The following is a 21,711-nucleotide window of genomic DNA, read 5'->3' as shown; positions in this document are numbered from 1 at the left end:
AATGTGTGCTTTTATTTAAAGTGCATCTCTGGGTTATTTGTGGGGCATAGAAATTCGTTCACCCACCCCCCCAATATAGTCCGGCCCCTCACAAGGTCTGAGGGACAGTGGACCGGACCCCTGCTGAAAAAGTTTGCTGACCCCTAAGCTCTAAAATAGGAAGGGGAACCTGATGAACTTTCCCCAGGTATTGTCATAATACTTGCCTTCTTATATTGTCTCTCCCTTTCCTAACAATTTCCATTCTGGAATTTTCAACAAGAAGTGAAATGTGATTAGTTGCTGGTTTCATTCACAGGTTGGGAACCAAGGCAGGCTGTCAAATGGAGAATGCGCCTTTCAGGGTAAGTAAGGCCTGTTAATCTTTAGTAGCCTTGTGCTGCAATCCTATACCCCCTGACTTGGAAGTGAGCCCCATTGAGCTCAGTGAGCCTTATTTCTGAGTAAACATGTATAGGGCAGAACTGTTCGGACTGTCAATCCAGAAGTGTAGTTTTGTTAATAAAACATCCAACATTCTTTGGAGTGCTGTGAAAGACAGAGCAAAGGTTTTGAACTGAGATCTTCCATCCCCAAACCCGACGCTCTAACCACTGTACTTCGGTGCCTGTCTTATGCTCGGGCACTGATCTCTTTATGCAGGAATATGCACCAAAATCCCCCCATTTGTTTTAATATATTTTTAACAGTCATATTTCAACAGCCACAGATCTTGAACACACTTCTGGATCCCATATGCTTACCTGAGGATGTTCTTTGTTTGATCAAATTGGCATTAAATAGCTTTGTGAGTTTCCCTGTATCGGGAAATTTTTTTATGTCTGATGTTTTACAATTTTTAATATGTGCTGTAAGCAGCCCAGAGCGGCTGGAGAAACCCAGCCAGATGGGTGGGGTATAATAATAATAATAATTTGACCAGGTGAAAAGTTATAATGCTGGGATAGATGATGGTGAAATATACCATCAGGGTTCGGCAACACAAGTGTCCTTGAGGTCTTGGTAGACTCCAGCTCCCATCATCCCCCGCTAGCATAGCCAATGTTCAGGGATGATGGGAATTGTAACTCAACCAGTGTGGTGAGAGCCAGTGTGGGTGTAGAAGAAGAAGAAGAAGAGTTTGGATTTGATATCCCGCCTTTCACTCCCTTTAAGGAGTCTCAAAGCGGCTAACATTCTCCTTTCCCTTCCTCCCCCACAACAAACACTCTGTGAGGTGAGTGGGGCTGAGAGACTGGGGCTGAGAAAGGTCACCCAGCAGCTGCATGTGGAGGAGCGGAGACGCGAACCCGGTTCCTCAGATTACGAGACTACCACTCTTAACCACTACACCACTCTGTTCCAGGAGGGAGACTACCTGCTCCAGGTAGTCATTCTTCAGCCCTAGTTGGCCTTCCCAAAGTGTGGCAGCCTAGGTGTGCCAGCCCTGGAGGTATTTCTCAAGTGACTGGCTGGTTGCCGTGTGTGTGTTTTAAAATGGTGCTAAATATATCTAGCATCTGGATTCAATTTAAGAGTAGTAGACTTGTAATTTGGGGAACCGGGTTTGTGTCTCCGCTCCTCCACATGCGGCTGCTGGGTGACCTTGGGCCAATCACACTTCTTTGAAGTCTCTCAGCCCCACTCACCTCACAGAGTGTTTGTTGTGGGGGAGGAAGGGAAGGGAGATTGTTAGCCGCTTTGAAACTCCTTCGGGTAGTGATAAAGCGGGATATCAAATCCAAACTCCACTTCTTCTTCTTCTGGAGGTCACCCATTTTCCTATCCCTACTATAATGTCACAGCTTTTTATTCGTGTATGTGTCTTTATGTGTTGTTGTTCTTTTAAAAAAATGAACATGACTTTGTGGGAAAATACAGATCTTCCATAAATACAGTGGTACCTCTGGATGCGAACGGGATCCGTTCCAGAGTCCCATTCACATCCTGAAGCAAACGTAAGACGCAACTGCGCGGGTCACATTTCGCCGCTTCCGCTCATGTGCATAACATCATTTTGAGCATCTGCGCATGCGCGAGCAGCGAGACCCGGAAGTAACGCGCTCCGTTACTTCTGGGTCGCCGTAGAGCGCAACCCGAAAATGTTTAAGCTGAAGCGTATTCCTCCCGAGGTATGACTGTAACAATATTGAATTTTGTATTTGCAGCAGCAAAGGTTAACATATCAATACCAGAAACGGGAGGAGCTGAAGCACAGGTATTGTACAATATGTGGGCCCTTGTGTCTTTCCTAGTTACCGTTCGGATCCATTTATTTCAGTGCAGAAAGTGATGTAATTTTAGAAAGTACAGTGGTACCTGGGTTAAGTACTTACCGTATTTTTCGCTCTATAGGATGCACTTTTCCCCTCCAAAAATTAAGGGGAAATGTGTGTGCGTCCTATGGAGCGAATGCAGGCTCCTTGGCTTCAGTGATAGCAACGCGAAGCCTCTGAAGCGCAGAGGGAGTGCTCCCCCCGCACTCCAGAGGCTTCACACTGCTTTCGCTGAAGCCTGGAGAGCGAGAGGGGTCAGTGTGCACCGATCCCTCTCACTCTCCAGGCTTCAGGGATGGCCGCCTGAAGCCTTCGGGGTGCAGCCGAGTTTCCGCTGCGCTCCGGAGGCTTCGGGTTCCTTTTGATGAAGCCGGGAGAGCAAGACTCCTGGCTTCAGCAGAGAGGGAGAGCTGCGCAGCGCCCCCTCAGCCAAGCGGGAGGAGAAATGGAAGGGGCTCCGTTTCTCCTGCCGCTTGGCTGAAGGGGCGCTGAGCAGAGAGGGGGAGGTTTTTTTTCCTTGTTCTCCCCTTCTAAAACAAGGTGCGTCCTATGGTCGGGTTCATCCTATAGAGCGAAAAATACGGTAATTCATTCCGGAGGTCCGTTCTTAACCTGAAACTGTTCTTAACCTGAAGGACCACTTTAGCTAATGGGACCTCCTGCTGCCGCCGTGCCGCTAGAGCACGATTTCTGTTCTCATCCTGAAGCAAAGTTCTTAACTCGAGCTAATATTTCTGAGTTAGCGGAGTCTGTAACCTGAAGCGTCTGTAACCCGAGGTACCACTGTAATGAATTAATTAAGTAATGGACCTGGCTGTTCTTTCTCCTGTGCCTTTCTTAGAGCTGTCGAACGCATTGCACTCTGGAAGGCAAGCGAGGGGTGACAAGTTCCTCCCTCTTTAAATTATTCTGCTTTGCCTGCTGCTATATTTTCATGGCTGTGAGATTTTCATGGCCCTGGGCCAAACACACACGAAAATCACAACACGGATCTGTCCTTTAGAACGCTACAGATAAAGGAAATTGTGCATGAGGACTCAAGTACTGGAGCTTTAAACAAAAGCTGAGGGCTAATTGACTCTTGGGACGCGGGTGGCACTGTGGGTTAAACCACAGAGCCTAGGACTTGCTGATCAGAAGGTCGGCGGTTCGAATCCCCGCGACAGGGGGAGCTCCCGTTGCTCGGTCCCTGCTCCTGCCAACCTAGCAGTTCGAAAGCACGTCAAAGTGCAAGTAGATAAATAGGTACCGCTCCGGCAGGAAGGTAAACGGCGTTTCCCTGCACTGCTCTGGTTTGCCAGAAGCGGCTTAGTCATGATGGTCACATGACCCGGAAGCTGTACGCCGGCTCCTTCGGCCAATAAAGCGAGATGAGCGCCGCAACCCCAGAGTCGGCCACGACTGGACCTAATGGTCAGGGGTCCCTTTTCTTTATACGTCATTTTGCTTTATTAGATGTTCCCCAACATTATTGCCATCCTGCTGGGAAAGGGCACTCTTGCACGAGGCTACAACAAAATAGTGTGTCAGGCGGGGAGTGTGTTGAATAAACTGGAACATTTGTAGTAAATAAAAAAAGAAGTCGCTGGATTTTAGCAGGAAGTTACGGGGCAGGCACCAAAGGATGATGTCTGCCCTGAGATTTTTGCAGGCACAAACTGTACAGGAAGTGGGATTATTCATAACTGCTTCCGATACCCTAATGAGCACTAATCATCATGAATGCATAGTAAGAAGGGCATCTGGAGTTATCCGTAGAACTACACTAGGCTCGGCAAAAAATACCTTGGAAAAGGGAATGAGGCGAAGGTCCATGTATTGGAGATAGGATCTAAATAATTACATTTTGTCATTCAATGCAGGTCCTTAACAAATACAGAATGCGGAGCAAGCCACTGGGAGTATGCTTGATTATAGACTGCATTGGCAACGATACAAGTAAGTGCTAGGAAAAAATGAATTCCTCCTTAACTGCTGGAGTCTGCAACTCGCGTAATCTTTTAACAGCTCAGATTTGATGAGATGGGCTCAGGCTCCCAGTTTTTCTTTGCTTGTAAAACAACGGTGGCTGAAAGCTCAAGTTGATAATTAGGTATAGGGCCCTGAAGTAGTTGAATTTCTGTACAAACCGTATCTTGTAGGTCTGTCACAAAAAAAGTCTTCCAGGAAGGGGAGGGGAGGCGGTCCCTAGATTAACAGATCACACAAAGTTTTAATTTCCCCTAGATTGTGTGATAGGTTTAAATAATAATAATAATAATAATAATAATAATAATAATAATAATAATAATAATTTATTTATTTATTTATACCCCGCCCATCTGGCTGGGCTTCCCCAGCCACTCTGGGCGGCTTCCAACCAAATATTAAAATACAGTAATACATCAAACATTAAAAGCTTCCCTAAACAGGGCTGCCTTCAGATGTCTTCTAAAAGTCTGATAGTTGTTGTTCTCTTTGACATGTGGTGGGAGGGCGTTCCACAGGGTGGGCGCCACTACCAAGAAGGCCCTCTGCCTGGTTCCCTGTAATTTGGCTTCTCGCAGTGAGGAACCGCCAGAAGGCCCTCCATGCTGGAGTTCAGTGTCTGGGTAAAACGATGGGGGTGGAGACGCTCCTTCAGATATACTTTGCTAAGACTTTGCTAAGACTGTGTATATACACTATACCTTTAAAGCACATTCCCTGCTCCCTACAGAATTCTGGGTACTGTAGTTTAAGAATTGCTGGGAATGGTTACCCTATGAGGAGTAAACTACAGGGCCCAGAATTCTTTGAGGCAAAGAATGTATTCTGAGTGTACTTTAAAGGTATAGCCTGTACGAAGTCTGAAAGTGCTGTTTCCCACTTACCACTACATTGTACAAACTAGTCCCTTCCAATTTGTTGCCGTTTTATAATAAAACAAAGCAAAAGGGAAGCTTTTGATTTAGTAATGCCCAGTGTTATGTACTGAAGTTCTCACCCTGCGCCAGCAGGGGGATACTAGTTAGCTTTCACTCAGGTCCACATATGCAAATAAGGGATTGAAAGTGACGTTCAGTGATTGGATAGTTACAGAAAATGGTTACTGTTGCATTCTAGTGGAGCTCTATATAAGCAGGCTGGCTGAACCCTTCAGTTCAGTTCTGTTCTGGCCTGTGAATAAATAAGAGCTGTTTGAAGAATCGCTGTGTCATCTGATATGTTCACCCACAACTTAACACTGGCAACGAGGATGGGATCGATGGACAACAGAGCACAGCCAGATGCAGCCACCCTCTGAGTGGAGCGGAATCACTGAGCTGAAACACCGAGCGAAATCACTGAACAGAACCAATTCAGAGCTGACCGTTCTGGCTAGAGCACGGTGTTCCATCCATCGCTTCCACATCGGCATCGGAACCATGGCTTCACTTGTGCCTCTACTGCCGTTTGCGCCAGCCTCTGAATCATGGGACTCCTCCCTCGCTCGGTTTGACTGCTACCTCCAAGCCAACGAGCTGACGGAAGTATCATAGGAGCGTAAGCGAGGCCTATTCCTCAGCCTCTGTGGGCCTGATGTGTTCGAGATGGCCCGAGCATTGGTTGCGCCTGTAGCAGTCCAGGCAACACAATGGGACACAATTCAAGAGAAGCTCCGCAACCACTACGCCCCAAAGCCGTCCAAGATTGCTGCCTGCCATGCATTCTACCACCGGAACCAGGCAGAGGGGGAGTCAATTAACAACTACACCGCCGCCCTCCGACAGGCTGCAATGCACTGCGAGTTCCGAGACTTAGACGATGCCCTGATGGATCGAATTGTCTGTGGGGTCCGGGACATCCATCTGCAACGGTGTCTCCTCGCCAAGCCAGACCTCACGTTGCAGAAGCCATTGAGGAAGCCGTGGCCTCAGAAGCTGCTGAGAGATCCGCAAGTCCAGCAGCCCGCGTCTTGCTAGGAAGCCAGTTCCAGTGCATCATGAAGAGGCCAGCAGTGATGAGGCATCCTCCAGTGAAGACAATGACATGCACCAGACAAAGTGGGAGCGCAGGAAGTTCCAACAGAAGTCCAAGGGCCAATTGGAATGTGCCGGCTGCGGAGGCAACCATTCCCATGCCAAGTGTCAATTCAGAGACGCCATCTGTCGGAACTGTTCCAGAAGGGACCACATCGCTAAGGTCTGCCAATTGGCTCCGTCTGACACCCCGCCTTCACCGACTCGCAAGTCCAAGTCTTCACTCCAGTCCGCCAACGAAAGGTGTTTTGCTCTCACCAACTGCCACTGCCCATCTGGAACCACGATTGGCCAAACCGACTCGCCTACGCAACGCAAGTTGAACGTCACTGTGCTCATTGAAGGAGCTCCATGTGACATGGAGATTGACACCGGGTCTGCCCTGTCCATCGTGTCTTGGAGCACCATCAAAAGACTGGTACCCAGAGTGTCCAAAAGGCAACTCGACTCTCACCGCGTACACCTGAGAGACTACCAGGGAAACAACACTCCTGTGGTAGGCATTGGCCGGTTCCGGATCGCCTTCAAGGATTTTTCAGGCCTGCTCCGACTGGTGGTGGTCGAAGGTCAGCGGCCAAGCCTCCTAGGGCTAGACTGGTTTGATGCCCTCGGCCTGGAAGTCACCGGCGTCAACTGCATCTCTAACGCAGAGACTGAGGGTCTGGTCAAAGACTTTGCTGAGGTTTTTAACGGCACTTTGGGTCAATATACAGGTACGCCCATCTCCTTTAGCCTTGATCCACACCGGGTTCCCTTTGCTCTCAAGGCTAAGGTAGACAAACAACTGGACAAACTGATCACCCAAGGAGTTTTGGAGCTGGTTGACCATGCCAAGTGGGAAACCTCCATTGTCACGCCTGTTAAGCCGGACGGGTCGGTGAGAATCTGCACCGACTACAAGTGCACAATCAACAAGGCACTTCAGCAGCATGCTTACCTGGTTCCTGTTGTCCAACACCTGCTGCATTCCCTGGGTGAGGGCAAGGTCTTCGCTAAGCTGGACCTTGCCCAAGCCTATCAACAACTGCCCGTTGATGATGCCACCGCTGAAGCCCAGACGATCGTCACCCACCAAGGGGCATTCTGTTGCCGCCGTTTGCAGTTCGGGGTGAGTGTGGCTCCTGGCTCTTCCAAGCCTTATGGAGCGTCTCCTGCAAGGGCTTCCGGGCATGGTGCCGTATTTCGACGATGTCTTGGTGTCCGCAGATTCATACCAGCAGCTCTTCGAGCTCCTCCGCGCCATGCTGACCAGGTTCCAGGAGGCCGGGCTCAAGGTAAAGAGGGAGAAGTGCCAGATCGCCATTCCACAGGTGGAGTTCCTGGGCTATCTTGTCGACGCCTCCGGCCTTCACCTGACGACATCCAAGATCCACGCTATCCAGCAGGCCCCCATCCCAAAGAACAAGACGGAGTAGCAGGCATTCCTGGGACTGCTGAACTTTTATAACATTTTCCCTCCCTCACAAAGCTCCTCAGCACGAAGACACCTTGGTCCTGGGGTCATCGGGAGACGGCCGCCTTCAATGCAGTCAAGGCTCTCCTTTCATCGGACAGCTAGTGAGAGCTAGTGTGGTGTAGTGGTTAAGAGCGGTAGTCTCGTAATCTGGGGAACCGAGTTCGCGTCTCCGCTCCTCCACATGCAGCTGCTGGGTGACCTTGGGCTAGTCGCACTTCTTTGAAGTCTCTCAGCCCCACTCACCTCACAGAGTGTTTGTTGTGGGGGAGGAAGGGAAAGGAGAATGTTAGCCGCTTTGAGAATCCTTAAAGGGAGTGAAAGGCGGGATATCAAATCCAAACTCTTCTTCTTCTTCTTCTTCAGTGTGCTGGTACAGTACAGTGAAGCCAGGCCGCTGGTCCTTGCCTACGACACCTCACCTTTTGGCATTGGCACTGTTCTTAGTCATCGTTTTCCAGACGGAAGAGAAGCACCACTCGCCTACTTTTCCAGGATGCTATCTCCAACTGAATGGAATTGCAGCCAGCTCGACAAGGAGGCACTGGCACTTGTGGCTGGAGTGAAGAGGTTCCATGAATACCTCTACGGCAGGACTTTCCACCTCATCACCGACCACAAGCCACTCCTGGGCCTCCTCGCTGGTGATCGACCAACTCCACCGGTCCTCTCGCCGCGCATGCTGCGATGGACTGTTTCCCTGGCTGCCTACCACTACCGGCTCGTCCATCGCCCGGGGAAATTGATGGGCCATGCCGACGCCCTCAGCCATTGTCCTCTTCCAGCGTTTGTGGAAGACCCGGCTCCTGCTTCATCGCTCCTCCTGATTGAGGATCTTCCGGCAGTGCCTGTATCGGCTGCCACTGTGGCCTCCGCATCTGCCCAGGATCACACCATCAGCCATGTGCTCAACTGGGTGTGGAGGGGGTGGCCACAAGGGCCTTTTGCATCGGAGTTCCAGCCGTTCACAACCGGACAACACAAACTCTCGGCTCATCGCGGCTGTCTGCTGTGGGGAGACCGCGTCGTGATTCCCCAAAGACTCGATCAACGCGTCCTTGAGGCTCTGCACGTTGGCCACCTGGGAATCGTCAAAATGAAGGCGTTGGCTCGGTGTTACGTCTGGTGGCCTAACATGGACGATGCCATCACTGCCTGGGTTTCTGCCTGTCAAGCGTGCCAAGAATCTAGGCTGCACCACCGGCAGCTAAGGGACGCACCTGGGAGACGCCAAAGACACCCTAGTCGAGGGTGCACATCCATCTGGCCGGCCCCTTTCATGGCCGGACCTTTATCGTAGTGGTGGACGCCTATTCCAAATGGCTGGAGGTGGCCCTGATGCCCTCCACCACTACCGAGGCAGTCCTCCGGGTGCTGCGAGGCCTCTTTGCGATGCATGGGTGTCCTGATGTCCTCGTCTCCAACAACGGACAGCAGTTCACCTCATGCACTTTTGAGCGGTATCTTTTGGGACTGGGCATCCGCCATGCCCTAATGGCACCATTTCATCCATCCAGCAACGGGCAAGCAGAGAGAATGGTGCGCTCGGCAAAAGAGGCACTGGCGCGCCCGGACCGGGGAGACTGGCACGAGCGGGTCGCTGAATACTTGTTCGTGCAACACATCACCCCTCATGCGGCCACAGGGCGGAGTCCTGCTGAACTGCTTATGGGCCGCCGCCTCAGATCGCTCGACCGGCTGCACCCGGACTTTGCCGTGGCCAAACCCCCAGGCTGTGCCAACGCGCCACGGTCCTTTGTTCCAGGAAACCAGGTCTTTGCCCGGAACTTTGTGGGGGACATTCCTTGGGTGCCAGCCACAGTAGTGGGAGTCACTGGACCTCACTCGTACCAGGTGGCACTCGAAAACGGACGTTTGTGGCGCCGGCACATAGACCACCTTAGGTGCAGGGTTGGGGACTTGGACACTACCGCAGTGCCCCCAACTGCGCTTGTGGCTCCGGAACAGACACTTACAGATGGCGAGGCTCGACCTACACCTCTCTCACAAACTGCAGGTGTGGAGCCGAACCAAGCCGCTTCAGAGGGTCTGCTGGACTTCCCAGAGACTCAGACCACTGCCGTGCCTGACATTCCGCCAACTCCACTTGCGGATGTTCCGCCCACAGCAGCGGATCCAGGGGACTTGGTTTCAACGCCACCTAGGGTTGCGCCACAGCCTCAGCAAGAATCGGGCGGCCCCCCGGACCTGGGTACCGGTCCCCGGTGGTCTGGCAGAGTTTCCAAGCACCCAACTTATTTAAAGGACTATGTTGTTGGACATGTAATACTGTTGGTCTAATGGAAGTAGGTGAAATGTACCCGATATGTTTTTGTGCCTAATTGAACCATTACGTGTAGTGCTGTATATAAGGAAACCATTACGATTGTAACTAACGCCTTATCTTGGTGGGGAGGGGTGTTATGTACTGAAGTTCTCACCCTGGGCCAGCAGGGGGATACTGTAGATAGTTTCCACTCAGGTCCACATATGCAAATAAGGGATTGAAAGTGACGTTCAGTGATTGGATAGTTACAGAAAATGGTTACTGTTGCGTTGTAGTGGAGCTCTATATACCGTATTTTTCGCACCATAGGACGCACTTTTTCCCTCCTAAAAAGCAAGGGAAAATGTGTGTGCGTCCTATGGAGCGAATGCAGGGGGGAGGCAGGCGGGAAAAGCCCTCAAGAGCCGCACACAAGCTTCGTGCGCTCTTGCGGGCTTTTCTCCAGGAGGGAGAAGGGACTGACTGGCTGCAGCAGTCCCTTCTCCCTCCTGGGGGAAAAGCCCCCAAGAGCGGCACCCTTTTTAAAGGCTGCGCGGCTCCTGCGGGCTTTTCTACGAGGTGGGGGAATCCCCCCACCTCCCAGAAAAGCCAGGAGAAGCCGCACAGCCCCTTTAAAGAGCGTTCGGCTTCTGCGGGAGGTGGGGGAAGCTGCAGCAGATTCCCTCCTCCCGGGCTCCCTTTGAAGCGGCAATGTGGGAGGGTAAGCTGCTCCCCTCCCACTTTCCTGCTTCAAAGCAATCACGGAGGGGGGAATCTGCTGAATCCTCCAGCAGCGGAGGATCCATGGTCCTCTTCCTTCCCTCCTCCATAGTTGCTTTGAAGGAGGAAAGTGGGAGAGGAGCTGCTTGCACGAGTGTAAGCTGCTCCCCTCCCACTTTGCTGCTTCAAAGGGAGCCCGGGACGAGGGAATCTGCTGCAGCCTCGAGCAGCGAAGAGGATCCATGGGTCCCCTCCTTCCCCCCTCCGTGGTTGCTTTGAAGCAGGAAAGTGGGAGAGGAACTGCTTACACGAGTGTAAACTGCCCCCCTCCCACTTTCCTGCTTCAAAGCAATTACGGAGGAGGAATCTGCTGCAGCCTCGAGCAGCGGAGGATCCATGGTCCTCTTCCTTCCCTCCTCCGTAGTTGCTTTGAAGGAGGAAAGTGGGAGGGGAGCAGCTTACACTCGTGTAAGCAGCTCCTCTCCCACTTTCCTGCTTCAAAGCAACCACGGAGGGGGGAAGGAGGGGACCCATGGATCCTCTTCGCTGCTCGAGGCTGCAGCAGATTCCCTCGTCCCGGGCTCCCTTTGAAGCAGCAAAGTGGGAGGGGAGCAGCTTACACTCGTGCAAGCAGCTCCTCTCCCACTTTCCTCCTTCAAAGCAACTATGGAGGAGGGAAGGAAGAGGACCATGGATCCTCCGCTGCTGGAGGATTCAGCAGATTCCCCCCTCCGTGATTGCTTTGAAGCAGGAAAGTGGGAGGGGAGCAGCTTACACTCGTGTAAGCAGCTCCTCTCCCACTTTCCTGCTTCAAAGCAACTACGGAGGAGGGAAGGAAGAGGACCATGGATCCTCCGCTGCTGGAGGCTTCAGCAGATTTCCCCCTCCGTGATTGCTTTGAAGCAGGAAAGTGGGAGGGGGGCAGCTTACACTCGTGTAAGCAGCTCCTCTCCCACTTTCCTCCTTCAAAGCAACTACGGAGGAGGGAAGGAAGAGGACCATGGATCCTCCTCTGCTCGAGGCTGCAGCGGATTCCCCCCTCCGTGATTGCTTTGAAGCAGGAAAGTGGGAGGGGGGCAGTTTACACTCATGTAAGCAGCTCCTCTCCCACTTTCCTGCTTCAAAGCAACCACGGAGGAGAGAAGGAAGGGGACCATGGATCCTCTGCTGCTCACGGCTGCAGCGGATTCCTCCTCCGTGATTGCTGGGAGCTTCTCTGGGCAGGAATTCCCTCAGCTTAAGTGGGGTGGGGGAAGTGTGGCAGGTAGGGGGGTACCTACCTAGACACTGAAGCCACATGTCTCTTAGATGAAAATTGGGAGTGAGCATTGTGTGAAGTGGCTGTGGATCTCCTGCCGCAGAACTGTAGGACTGTATAGAGTTGGGAGGGCCACCCAAGGGTCATCTAGCCCAGCCCCCTCACAATGTAGGAATCACAGCTAAAGAACGCCAGGCAGATGGTCCCCCAACCGCTGCTTAAAAGCCTCCAGTGGTGGAGACCCCAAACACCTTCCGAGGTCATAGAATTGCAGGGTTGGAAGGGAACCCCAGGAGTCATCTAGTCCAGCCCCGGTGGACAGCGGGCGCAATCCATCCCATTGCGCAAGACTAAAGATGCTGCGCAAGGCTAAAGAAGAAGCCAAGGCAGTGAGCGGGATGGATCGCGCTTGCTGCCTTGTCTTCTTCTTTAGCTGCACTGGAGAGGTTTAGCTCCTGGCTGGAGAAGTTGCGCGGCTATGGATCCCGCACACTGTCTTGGCTTCTTTGCTCTTTGGGGCTGGGGGGGGGACCCGGGCTTCCCCCGCAGCCCCGAGAAGCTCTGGGAGAAGTTGCTCTTTGGGGCTGGGGGGGGATAATATTTTTTTCCTTGATTTCCCCCTCTAAAAACTAGGTGCGTCCTGTGGTCCGGTGCGTCCAATAGAGCGAAAAATACGGTAAGCAGGCTGGCTGAACCCTTCAGTTCAGTTCTGTTCTGGCCTGTGAATAAACAAGAGCTGTTTGAAGAATCGCTGTGTCGTCTGATATGTTCACCCACAACTTAACACCCAGAACAATCCAAATAAGACAATATGGATGATATGTGTTTAAAAAGAAATGGAAAAAGTACAGTCAAGATAGCATGCAGTTGGGGAGGCATAATCAAAGGCATAATCTATAGTTTCCTGCAACGCTCATTCCACTCAGTAGTAAAAGGGCAGTCGGGGGTGGGGAAACTTATATTTTATAAGCATTTTCTTTCCTGTTTGTTGTGTGGAAATTTTGCCTGGATACGGCCTTGCATGTATCACTTTGCGTTTCCTTTTTGCCTTGAACCCCACATCCACTTTTGATCGGAGAAGGAAAATTTACGCTTTTCCCTCCACGTCCTTCCGACTTCAAGGGCTAGTCCCGGTCTATATTTTCAGCACAATGAGATGGTAGCCAGCACAGCACAGCACAGCGGTTAACGTATTAGACTAAAAGCTAGGGGATCCAGATTCAGATCCTCAGACAACCCCCTTATAATGAAGGCTCGCTGTGTGGCAATGAGCCAATCTGCTCATCTAATCCATTATTTCATAGGGTGGCTGTGCAAATAAAATTGGCTAGGGAGAAAAAGCCTGAAATCCCGCTATGAGCTGCTTGGAAAAAGTTAGGATGTAGCTGTGAGAAAACCAAATGAATAAAAATGCTGCAGTGGTTTTGTTGCTTGTTGTCGTTTAGTCGTGTCCGACTCTTCGTGACCCCCTGGACCAGACCACTCCAGGCACTCCTCTCTTCCACTGCCTCCCGCAGTTTGGTCAAACTCATGTTCGTAGCTTCAAGAACACTGTCCCACCATCTCGTCCTTTGTCGTCCCCTTCTCCTTGTGCCCTCCATCTTTCCCAACATCAGGGTCTTTTCCAGGGAGTCTTCTCTTCTCATGAGGTGGCCAAAGTATTGGAGTCTCAGCTTCAGGATCTGTCCTTCCAGTGAGCACTCAGAGCTGATTTCCTTAAGAATGGATCGGTTTGATCTTCTTGCAGTCCGTGGGACTCTCAAGAGTCTCATTTCAGATTGCATGGGGCGGCTTCATTTTTAATTTTCTCCTGTTCAACAAAATCTCCTTGCCAATAAACAGCAGGAACAAGCTAGCAATTGTAAGATTCTCGCTTGGCCCACTCCCCAATGTGCTATTTCTCTGCCCACTGGGATTTTGGTTTTGGTTTTTTAATCTATAAGGAGGTTCAGAAGTGGTATCTCCCTCCCCATTCTTAATGCATGTGTGTAGGCCAGGCAAGATCCTTTATCTGATCATTGCTGAAATCTGCAAGGTGCTGAATGGGCTTCTGGGATCTGATCAGAGCTTGGCTTGGTGCCAATTGTTTGCAGAATCTGCCTTCCCTTCTCTGAAAGATTGTAGATTTCCTATTGTGGAAGTAATCAGCCAGAATCGAGCCCAAAGTGGTGGGGAATGAGAAACATTGTGAAATCAGATCTGCTTACAAACCTGGATGGGAAACTCATCTTAGATAAGTTTACCTGAACTCTCTGAATGGGATCAATTGCTCCTTCACACCTCTAATCCCCCTCTTCTGTACTCAAAATTGGGTCCATTAATGAATTTTGGGGTGTATCTAACCAGGCCTAGGAAGACATTCTCGTGAGAAAAAGCAGAGGTGCCTAATTGATGCTTGCAAAACAGTATTCCGCTTTAGTTTTATAGTTAGAATGTAATCTATCCTCATTATAAAACTATTGTCTATTCTGTCCATAACCGTCTTTTTCTACAAGCTTTAAAGCATTTTTGTGTGTTGCTTCCCCCCCCCCCCATGAAACTGCACAAAAATATATTTTTTTGTTTCCTTTGGGTTTTTTTTTATGTGATTGCAACATTTTTTAAAAGGGGTGTCCAGTCTACATGCCCCTGCTTCACCTCCAGCATTTATTTATTTTGTGGAAAAATTCCCCACGCGTCTCTTACATAAGCAAAAATAAAAATCTCTTGGGGGCTTGATGCATGCTACTGGAACACACAAGTGGCTAAAAATAGCACAAATGAGTGCAGTCAAGGCCGGTTTTTGCCTTTAGGGGGGGATGAGAACAGAGGAAGAAAAGGAACAGTAACCTTTTCTCTTCTATTTCTCATCAGCAACCATCTCGGGAGAGGAGGCAGTTTTATGCACAGCCTAACACGTCTCGCCAAAATTAAATGTATGCAGGTTAATTATTGTAAGGATGTGGTAGAACTACAGCCAAAATCTCTGTATCTGGATAGGTGGGAGAAAACTAGAATTACTGGGCAAGAAGGTAGAGTGGTACCTCAGGTTAAATACTTAATTCGTTTGGGGATCTCCCCAATGTTTGGGGATCTCCCCGACCACCACCCCTGCAAAAAAAAACAAAACAAAAAACCATGTTGGGTTGGGGATTTTTTGTGCGAAGGTTGCCTGTTTTTTAATATATATATTCCCTGTTTAGGTAAGTTTTTAATATTTAATGCTGTATTGTTTTTAACACTCGATTGGAAGCCGCCCAGAGTGGCTGGGGAAACTCAGCCAGATGGGCGGGGTATAAATAATAAATTATTATGAATAATTATTGTTATATTGGAGGAAGTTTCTACGCCCGTCTTGCTTCCTGCTGATAATCCTCTGGGGTAAAATTGTTCCGTGGAAATTTTCGTGAATTAGAGAGAGGTATAAAGATGCAATCCTGCCCTCTGATGGCTAGACTGTATATTAGTGTTTATGAAGGACTGAATCGAATCACTTCCTCTAAAACAGCTTAGGGAGGTCTGAGCGTGCTCAGTAGTTGTAGAAAGGTGGCTGTTTGCTTGCTGAGTGAAAAAGAAGAAGAAAATGGAAGAGGGTAGTGGGATGAATGATTTCCTGGTGTGGGAGGGCATGGTTGGTGGAATCCCTGAACTCACGGCTCAGGGCTTTAAAGGTAAATATCAGCACCTTAAATTGGGCCTTGAAATATATAGGCAGCCTGTGTGGTTAATGTAAAGTCTCAATAACATGCTCAGATCTTTGAGCATTCAGCAGTGTTCTGGCAGCCCTGTGCTGTATCAGTTGCTGTTTCCAAACCGCCTTCAAAGGCTACCTGATCTAGAAATCATTGTCGTAATCCCACCTGGATGCGGGTAAGCCAGGTGTGGGGAATCTTGGTCCCATGCGGCAGTGCGGTCAGGGATGGAGTTGGGACTCTACCAACATCCAGAGGGCTGCGAGTTCTGCATCCCTACCTGCCCGCGGACTGTCTCGCCAGAATGGTGCATGCTCTAGTTATCTCTCGCTTGGACTACTGCAATGCGCTCTACGTGGTGCTACCTTTGAAGGTGACCCGGAAACTAGAACTAATCCAGAATGTGGCAGCTAGACTGGTGACTGGGAGCGGCCGCCGAGACCATATAACACCGGTCTTGAAAGACCTACATTGGCTTCCAGTACGTTTCCAAGCACAACTCAAAGTGATGGTGCTGACCTTTAAAGCCCTAAATGGCCTCGGTCCTGTATACCTGAAGGAGCGTCTCCATCTCCATCGTTCTGCCAGGACACTGAGATCCAGCGCCGAGGGCCTTCTGGTGGTTCCCTCATTGTGAGAAGCCAAGCTACAGGGAACCAGGCAGAAGGCCTTCTCGGTAGTGGCGCCCGCCTGTGGAACGCCCTCCCACCAGATGTCAAAGAGAACAACAGCTACCAAACTTTTAGAAGACATCTGAAGGCAGCCCTGTTTAGGGAAGCTTTTAATTTTTAATACGTTATTGTATTTTAGTGTTTTGTTGGAAGCTGCCCAGAGTGGCTGGGGAAATCCAGCCAGATGGGCGGGGTACAAATAATAATAATAATAATAATAATAATAATAATAATAATAATTATTATTATTATTATTATTAGTGGCAGATTGAACTGCTTGCTTGGCAATGTATCTATGGCTTTCTGTTTAGAATAAAATCTTAAATCTTCTCACTCTCTTGTGCTTTGTATTGCCTCTGAATCTCGTTTTAAAAGAACCACCTTGCATTTGGCAAGACCCTTCCATAATTTCTTTTTTCCGGACACTTTTCTTTCTCCAGGTATGCTGACAGAAGCCTTCAGAGCCCTGTCCTTTGAAGTCCGCTGTTCCCTGTTCCTGAGTGTGGACTCCTTGGTGCGCGAGCTGTTCGAAGTCGCGAGGCTGAAGCAGCACAAGGACTACGACTGCTTCGTTTGCGTCCTCATTAGTCGAGGGAACGAACAAGGCATCTTCTGCACAGACCAGGGCGCTCCTGCGTTCTCCCTGGAGAGGTTGAAGAATTTCTTTACCGGCGATGCGTGTGTTTATCTCTCGGGGAAACCCAAGCTGTTCTTCGTCCAGAACTATGTTGAGCGCAGAAGCAGGCAGGAAAATACTAGCTTAATAGAGACAGACGGAGATCTGTATACCATCCCGCAAGGAGCAGACATTCTCTGGAGCCAATGTATGCTGGATGCATCACACCTGGAGAGATCGCAGAGTACATCCTCTTACTACCTGTCTGCTCTAGCTGACCTTCTGACTGAGCCGCACAAAAGGTAGAAAGTTAGAGGGGGGAGGGAGAAGGCTTTTTCCTCAACGTGAACAACAGCAAAGCACCGTATTTTTCGCTCTATAAGACCCACCCGACCACAAGACGCACCTAGTTTTTAGAGGAGGAAAACAAGGGGAAAAAATATTCTGAATCAAATGTTGTACTAAACTATTTAATAAACAACCGAAGGGTTTCATCAGGATACCCTGGACCTTGAAGATACTTATATCACCCCCCCCCCCCACCCCACACACATCCAAGGAAGATGCTAGGTAGGAGATCAGGACAGACAAAAGGAAGAACTTTGCACAGTGTATGGTTAAAAGACAGAACTTGTTACAAGACTGAGCGACAGCTACTAGCTTGGGTGACTTCAAAAGCGGATTAGACAAGGAGCGCTGCGCAGCTCTCCCTCTTGCTGTTCTGGCTTCTGGGATAGCTGCGCAGCCTGCATTCGCTTCATAAGACGCACACACATTTCCCCTTACTTTTTAAGAGGGAAAAAGTGCGTCTTATAAAGCGAAAAATACGGCAATTCCACTTTTTCCTATGGGTGGTTCCTGTGTTGCATTTTTGTATGAGCGCAGAAAATGGACGGAAATATGGGAATGGTTGCAGAACTTAACCCTCTGAGGAACTGCTTTCACTATCTATCTCTATCTATCATAGATGATAGATAGATGATAGATAGATGATAGATAGATGATAGATAGATAGATGATAGATAGATATATGCATCGTATTTTTCGCTCTATAAGATGCACCAGACCACAAGATGCACCTAGTTTTTGGAGGAGGAAAACAAGAAAAAAATATTCTGAATCTCAGAAGCCAGAAGAGCAAGAGGGATCGCTGCGCAGTGAAAGCAGCAATCCCTCTTGCTGTTTTGCCTTCTGGGATAGCTGCGCAGCCTGCATTCGCTCCATAAGACGCACACACATTTCCCCTTACTTTTTAGGAGGGAAAAAGTAGTCTTATAGAGCAAAAAATACAGTATATATATATATATATATATAAAAAAAATTTTATTTAGTTCTTCAGAATTTAGAAATTTACAATCGATTATCCAACAACCAACATAAAAAGAGATTTTCAAAGTATCTCCTGAATTTCCCTCCTCCCCTTTGTGGGTCCTTGTATTAACTTTTTCCTCCTGCGTCTTTTCTATTAATCCAAATCTTTTAAATTATTATTACTATTATTAGTTTCATTGCTATACCGCCTTATATTTTTTAAAAAAATCTCAAAGCGGTTTACAGCATATTAAACACCAGTAAAAACAATCCATAATCAAATATTTCTGAAGAAAGTCCAATATAAAGTATACAGTCAAAGCAACATAATGAACAGGAAACGAAAGGTTTCAAAATAAAACATTACAAAGGAGGTCAACTACAGAATACATATTTAACACAAACAAAGTTAATGGAAAAAAAGAATCTTCAACATTTTGAAAGAAAACATTGCTAAGTGAAGTCAAATATAAAATGCACATTTAAAACAGCACAGTGTATACCCAAAATTCAACACTGAACTACAAGTGTTATTCCAATCCTGCTAGTGGTTTTAATTGTTTACAATGGTTTTTAAGGTAAATTATGTATTTCCCCCATTCCTTATTAAAATTTTGCTCTTCCTGATTTCTGATTCTCCCGGTCATTTTTGCCCATTTGGCATAGTCCATCAACTTAATTTGCCATTCTTCTCTGTCTTCTTTCCATCTCTGGGCAAGTAACATCCGAGCAGCTGTTGTCGCATAGGCTGTTGTTGCATACATAAATAGTCTTTTCTGATCCGTTGGAATTTCGGCACCTAAGGAACTGCTTTCACTTAAAAAGCCAATGTTCTGGCCCAGGGGTTGGCAAACTTTTTCAGCGGGGGGCCGGTCCATTATCCCTCAGACCTTGTGGGGGGCCGGACTATTTTTTTTTTTTTTAAGAACCAATTCCTGTGCCCCACAAATAACCCAGAGATGCATTTTAAATAAAAGGACACATTCTACTCATGTAAAAACACGCTGATTCCCGGACCGTCCGCAGGCCGGATTTAGAAGGCGATTGGGCCGGATCCAGCCCCCGGGCCTTAGTTTGCCTACCCATGTTCTAGCCATTACAAATAATAAATTATTATTATTCAAAGAGATAAACAACTACCTGACATTCAAAAGACATCTTAAGGCAGCCCTGTTCAGGGAAGTTTTTAATGTATGATATATTAGTGTATTTTTGGTCTTTGTGGAAGCCGCCCAGAGTGGCTGGGGAAAACCCAGCCAGATGGGCAGGGTACAAATAATAAATTATTATTATTCAAAGAGATAAATTTTTATTATTATAGCACTGGAGAGAGGAACCAGGAGCATTGTAAAGGGGTGGTCTAAAGGAGCTCTTACGGCAAAGTCAAGAGCTGTTCATCTGGAAATTACCATATTTTTTGCTCTATAACACTCACTTTTTTCCTCCTAAAAAGTTTGGGGAACTGTGTGTGCGTTTTATGGAGCAAATGCAGGCTGCGCAGCTATCCCAGAAGCCAGAACAGCAAGAGGGATTGCTGCTTTCACTGCGCAGCGATCCCTCTTGCTGTTCTGGCTTCTGAGATTCAGAATATTTTTTTTCTTGTTTTCCTCCTCCAAAAACTAGGTGCGCCTTGTGGTCTGGTGCGTCTTACAGAGCAAAAAATACGGTACTTTTTACAGATTGCTATGTGGCTATTGACAACTGTCACTCTTTTCCTCCCCCTTCTTCCCTTACAGGAAGTTGCATCTACTGGATATCCTGGTGGAACTGAACAACAGAGTTTATTCGCGAAACAGGACTCACCCCACGGAACAGTATTTTGTCATGTTGAAGCATACCCTAAGGAAAAAGCTGTTCCTCTCTGACACCTAAATACGCCAAGCCTAACTCGCAGCAGGTGTGCCCTAGGGAGATCTCCCTTTGAATGCCATCCATTGGTTCCCCCTGTAAGGTCAAGAACCACCAGCTATGGTAGGATTTTGTCCCTTCTTTGAGCCAGCAGGCTCCCAAAGTTCAGATAGATAGATGCTGGGTTCAAGGACAATATAATCTAACGCAACATAGAAGACTAATAGACCTCATTGATCACACCTCTTCATTTTAAAACTTCTTTCTCACAACCCTTTTGAGAGTTCGCTTCTGCCCTTTTTTCCACTTGGGGGTGGGTGCAAGGTCAATGGAAAGGAGAGGTGCAGGCCTCAGGCACCATAGATCTGTCTGAACTCACAGGTGGAGAGTTATGGGGCAGCGACAATAAACTGAGGATGTGGCTCAGTTGAGCCACGTAAATGGAAGGGAGCACTATTTCTAGGTCAAAAGAAACTGGTGTAAAGGCTACGGGGGGAAAGAAACTTAGCAGAACAAGGGCCTTGTTTTTGTGCTCTTTCTGTTGTTCTTGAAGATCTAAAAACAGGTGCTGGGGACTTCCATCAAACCCCAGCAAGCATGGTCAGTGGCCAAGGATTGGGGGTACAGCAACATCTGCAGGGCCAAAGTTCTGAAACCTACATGCTGGAATTGTGTGTGTGCAGAATTTTCGGCTTTTGGGCGATATTTAGCATCTTCCTTGTGTGTACCCCAAAATATCCCACATCTCTAGAACTTCAAAGTAACAAAACCAGCTTTCTACCAAGTACAGACAGCCCACAGCTCTGTTGTCGCATAGAACTGGGACGGCACAATTCTTACTGGGGCTTCATCTCTTTGTGTTAATGGCTGATTAAATAAACTCTCACGTGGGTGGTAAACTGCCCTTCATCTTTGTGTCCCCAGATTGTTGTTGGACTACAACTCTCATTATCCCTGACCATTAGCTGGGCTGGCTGGGGATTATGGGAATTGTAGTCCCTTTTTTATTTTATTTTATTTTATTTTATTGTAAAAAAGGAGACTAAAAGTTGAACATTCTGGTGGTGTGACAGGAAAATAGGAAGAGTTCTGTTTGTTCCTGGTTGGGGGAAGATTGATCTGCTATCCTTGATGTTGAATTGAATTGGAAGGTGTTTTCTGCTGTTGATTGTTGCTTGACTGTTAATTAGAAGCAAGGTTTTGAGGCTCGGACATGTACTATTAATATATTTATTTATATTGGTTATTTTGTTCAGATATGTGTATTTCACCTACACGTTTGATTGTTGCTGTTTTTTAAAGATTCTTTTCGATCATTATTCCCTGTTAATTTGTTTCTGTTTGAAAAGTTCTTTCTAATGGGATCTAAAGAAGCCCAGTTTTTCTAAATGACTGCTTGAATGCTCTTTTACATGGATTTATTTAAGTTTATTTAATATGTGCATTCTACTTTTCTACTAAGATAACAATCAAATTGGTTTCTAATATTGTAGCTTTCAAAATGAATTTTAGTATAATTCAGTATCTTATCATTTATTTATTTCTCTCAAGCAATTCTCTTTAAAAAAAATGAGACTGTGCAATGTAGGAAGTCGAGCAAAACCAATGATCAGGTTTTTTGGTCCTCTTTTCATCTCACACTTAAGCATGATCTAAGACTAA

At 48.0% G+C, this 21,711-nt stretch overlaps 1 protein-coding gene across 4 annotated transcripts in view; it reads left to right on the top strand.

The window, feature by feature from the left end:
• CFLAR (CASP8 and FADD like apoptosis regulator) overlaps positions 1-21,071 on the top strand; it is a 39,286-nt gene extending 18,215 nt beyond the window's left edge. For all 4 annotated transcript variants that reach the window (XM_077917552.1, XM_077917538.1, XM_077917542.1 and 1 more), the window contains 5 exons: positions 299-344; positions 2,148-2,197; positions 4,118-4,193; positions 16,715-17,192; positions 19,938-21,071. In XM_077917552.1, coding sequence (XP_077773678.1) covers positions 299-344; positions 2,148-2,197; positions 4,118-4,193; positions 16,715-17,192; positions 19,938-20,073 — 786 coding nt within the window. In that variant the 3' untranslated portion in view covers positions 20,074-21,071. The remainder of the gene's footprint in view (positions 1-298; positions 345-2,147; positions 2,198-4,117; positions 4,194-16,714; positions 17,193-19,937) is intronic.
• The last annotated feature ends 640 nt before the right edge of the window (positions 21,072-21,711 follow it).

The sequence above is a fragment of the Podarcis muralis genome, chromosome 1, assembly GCF_964188315.1.
Source record: "Podarcis muralis chromosome 1, rPodMur119.hap1.1, whole genome shotgun sequence".
In the NCBI taxonomy this organism is placed as follows: Eukaryota; Metazoa; Chordata; class Lepidosauria; order Squamata; family Lacertidae; genus Podarcis; species Podarcis muralis.
This window is presented reverse-complemented; position numbering and strand designations above follow the sequence as displayed.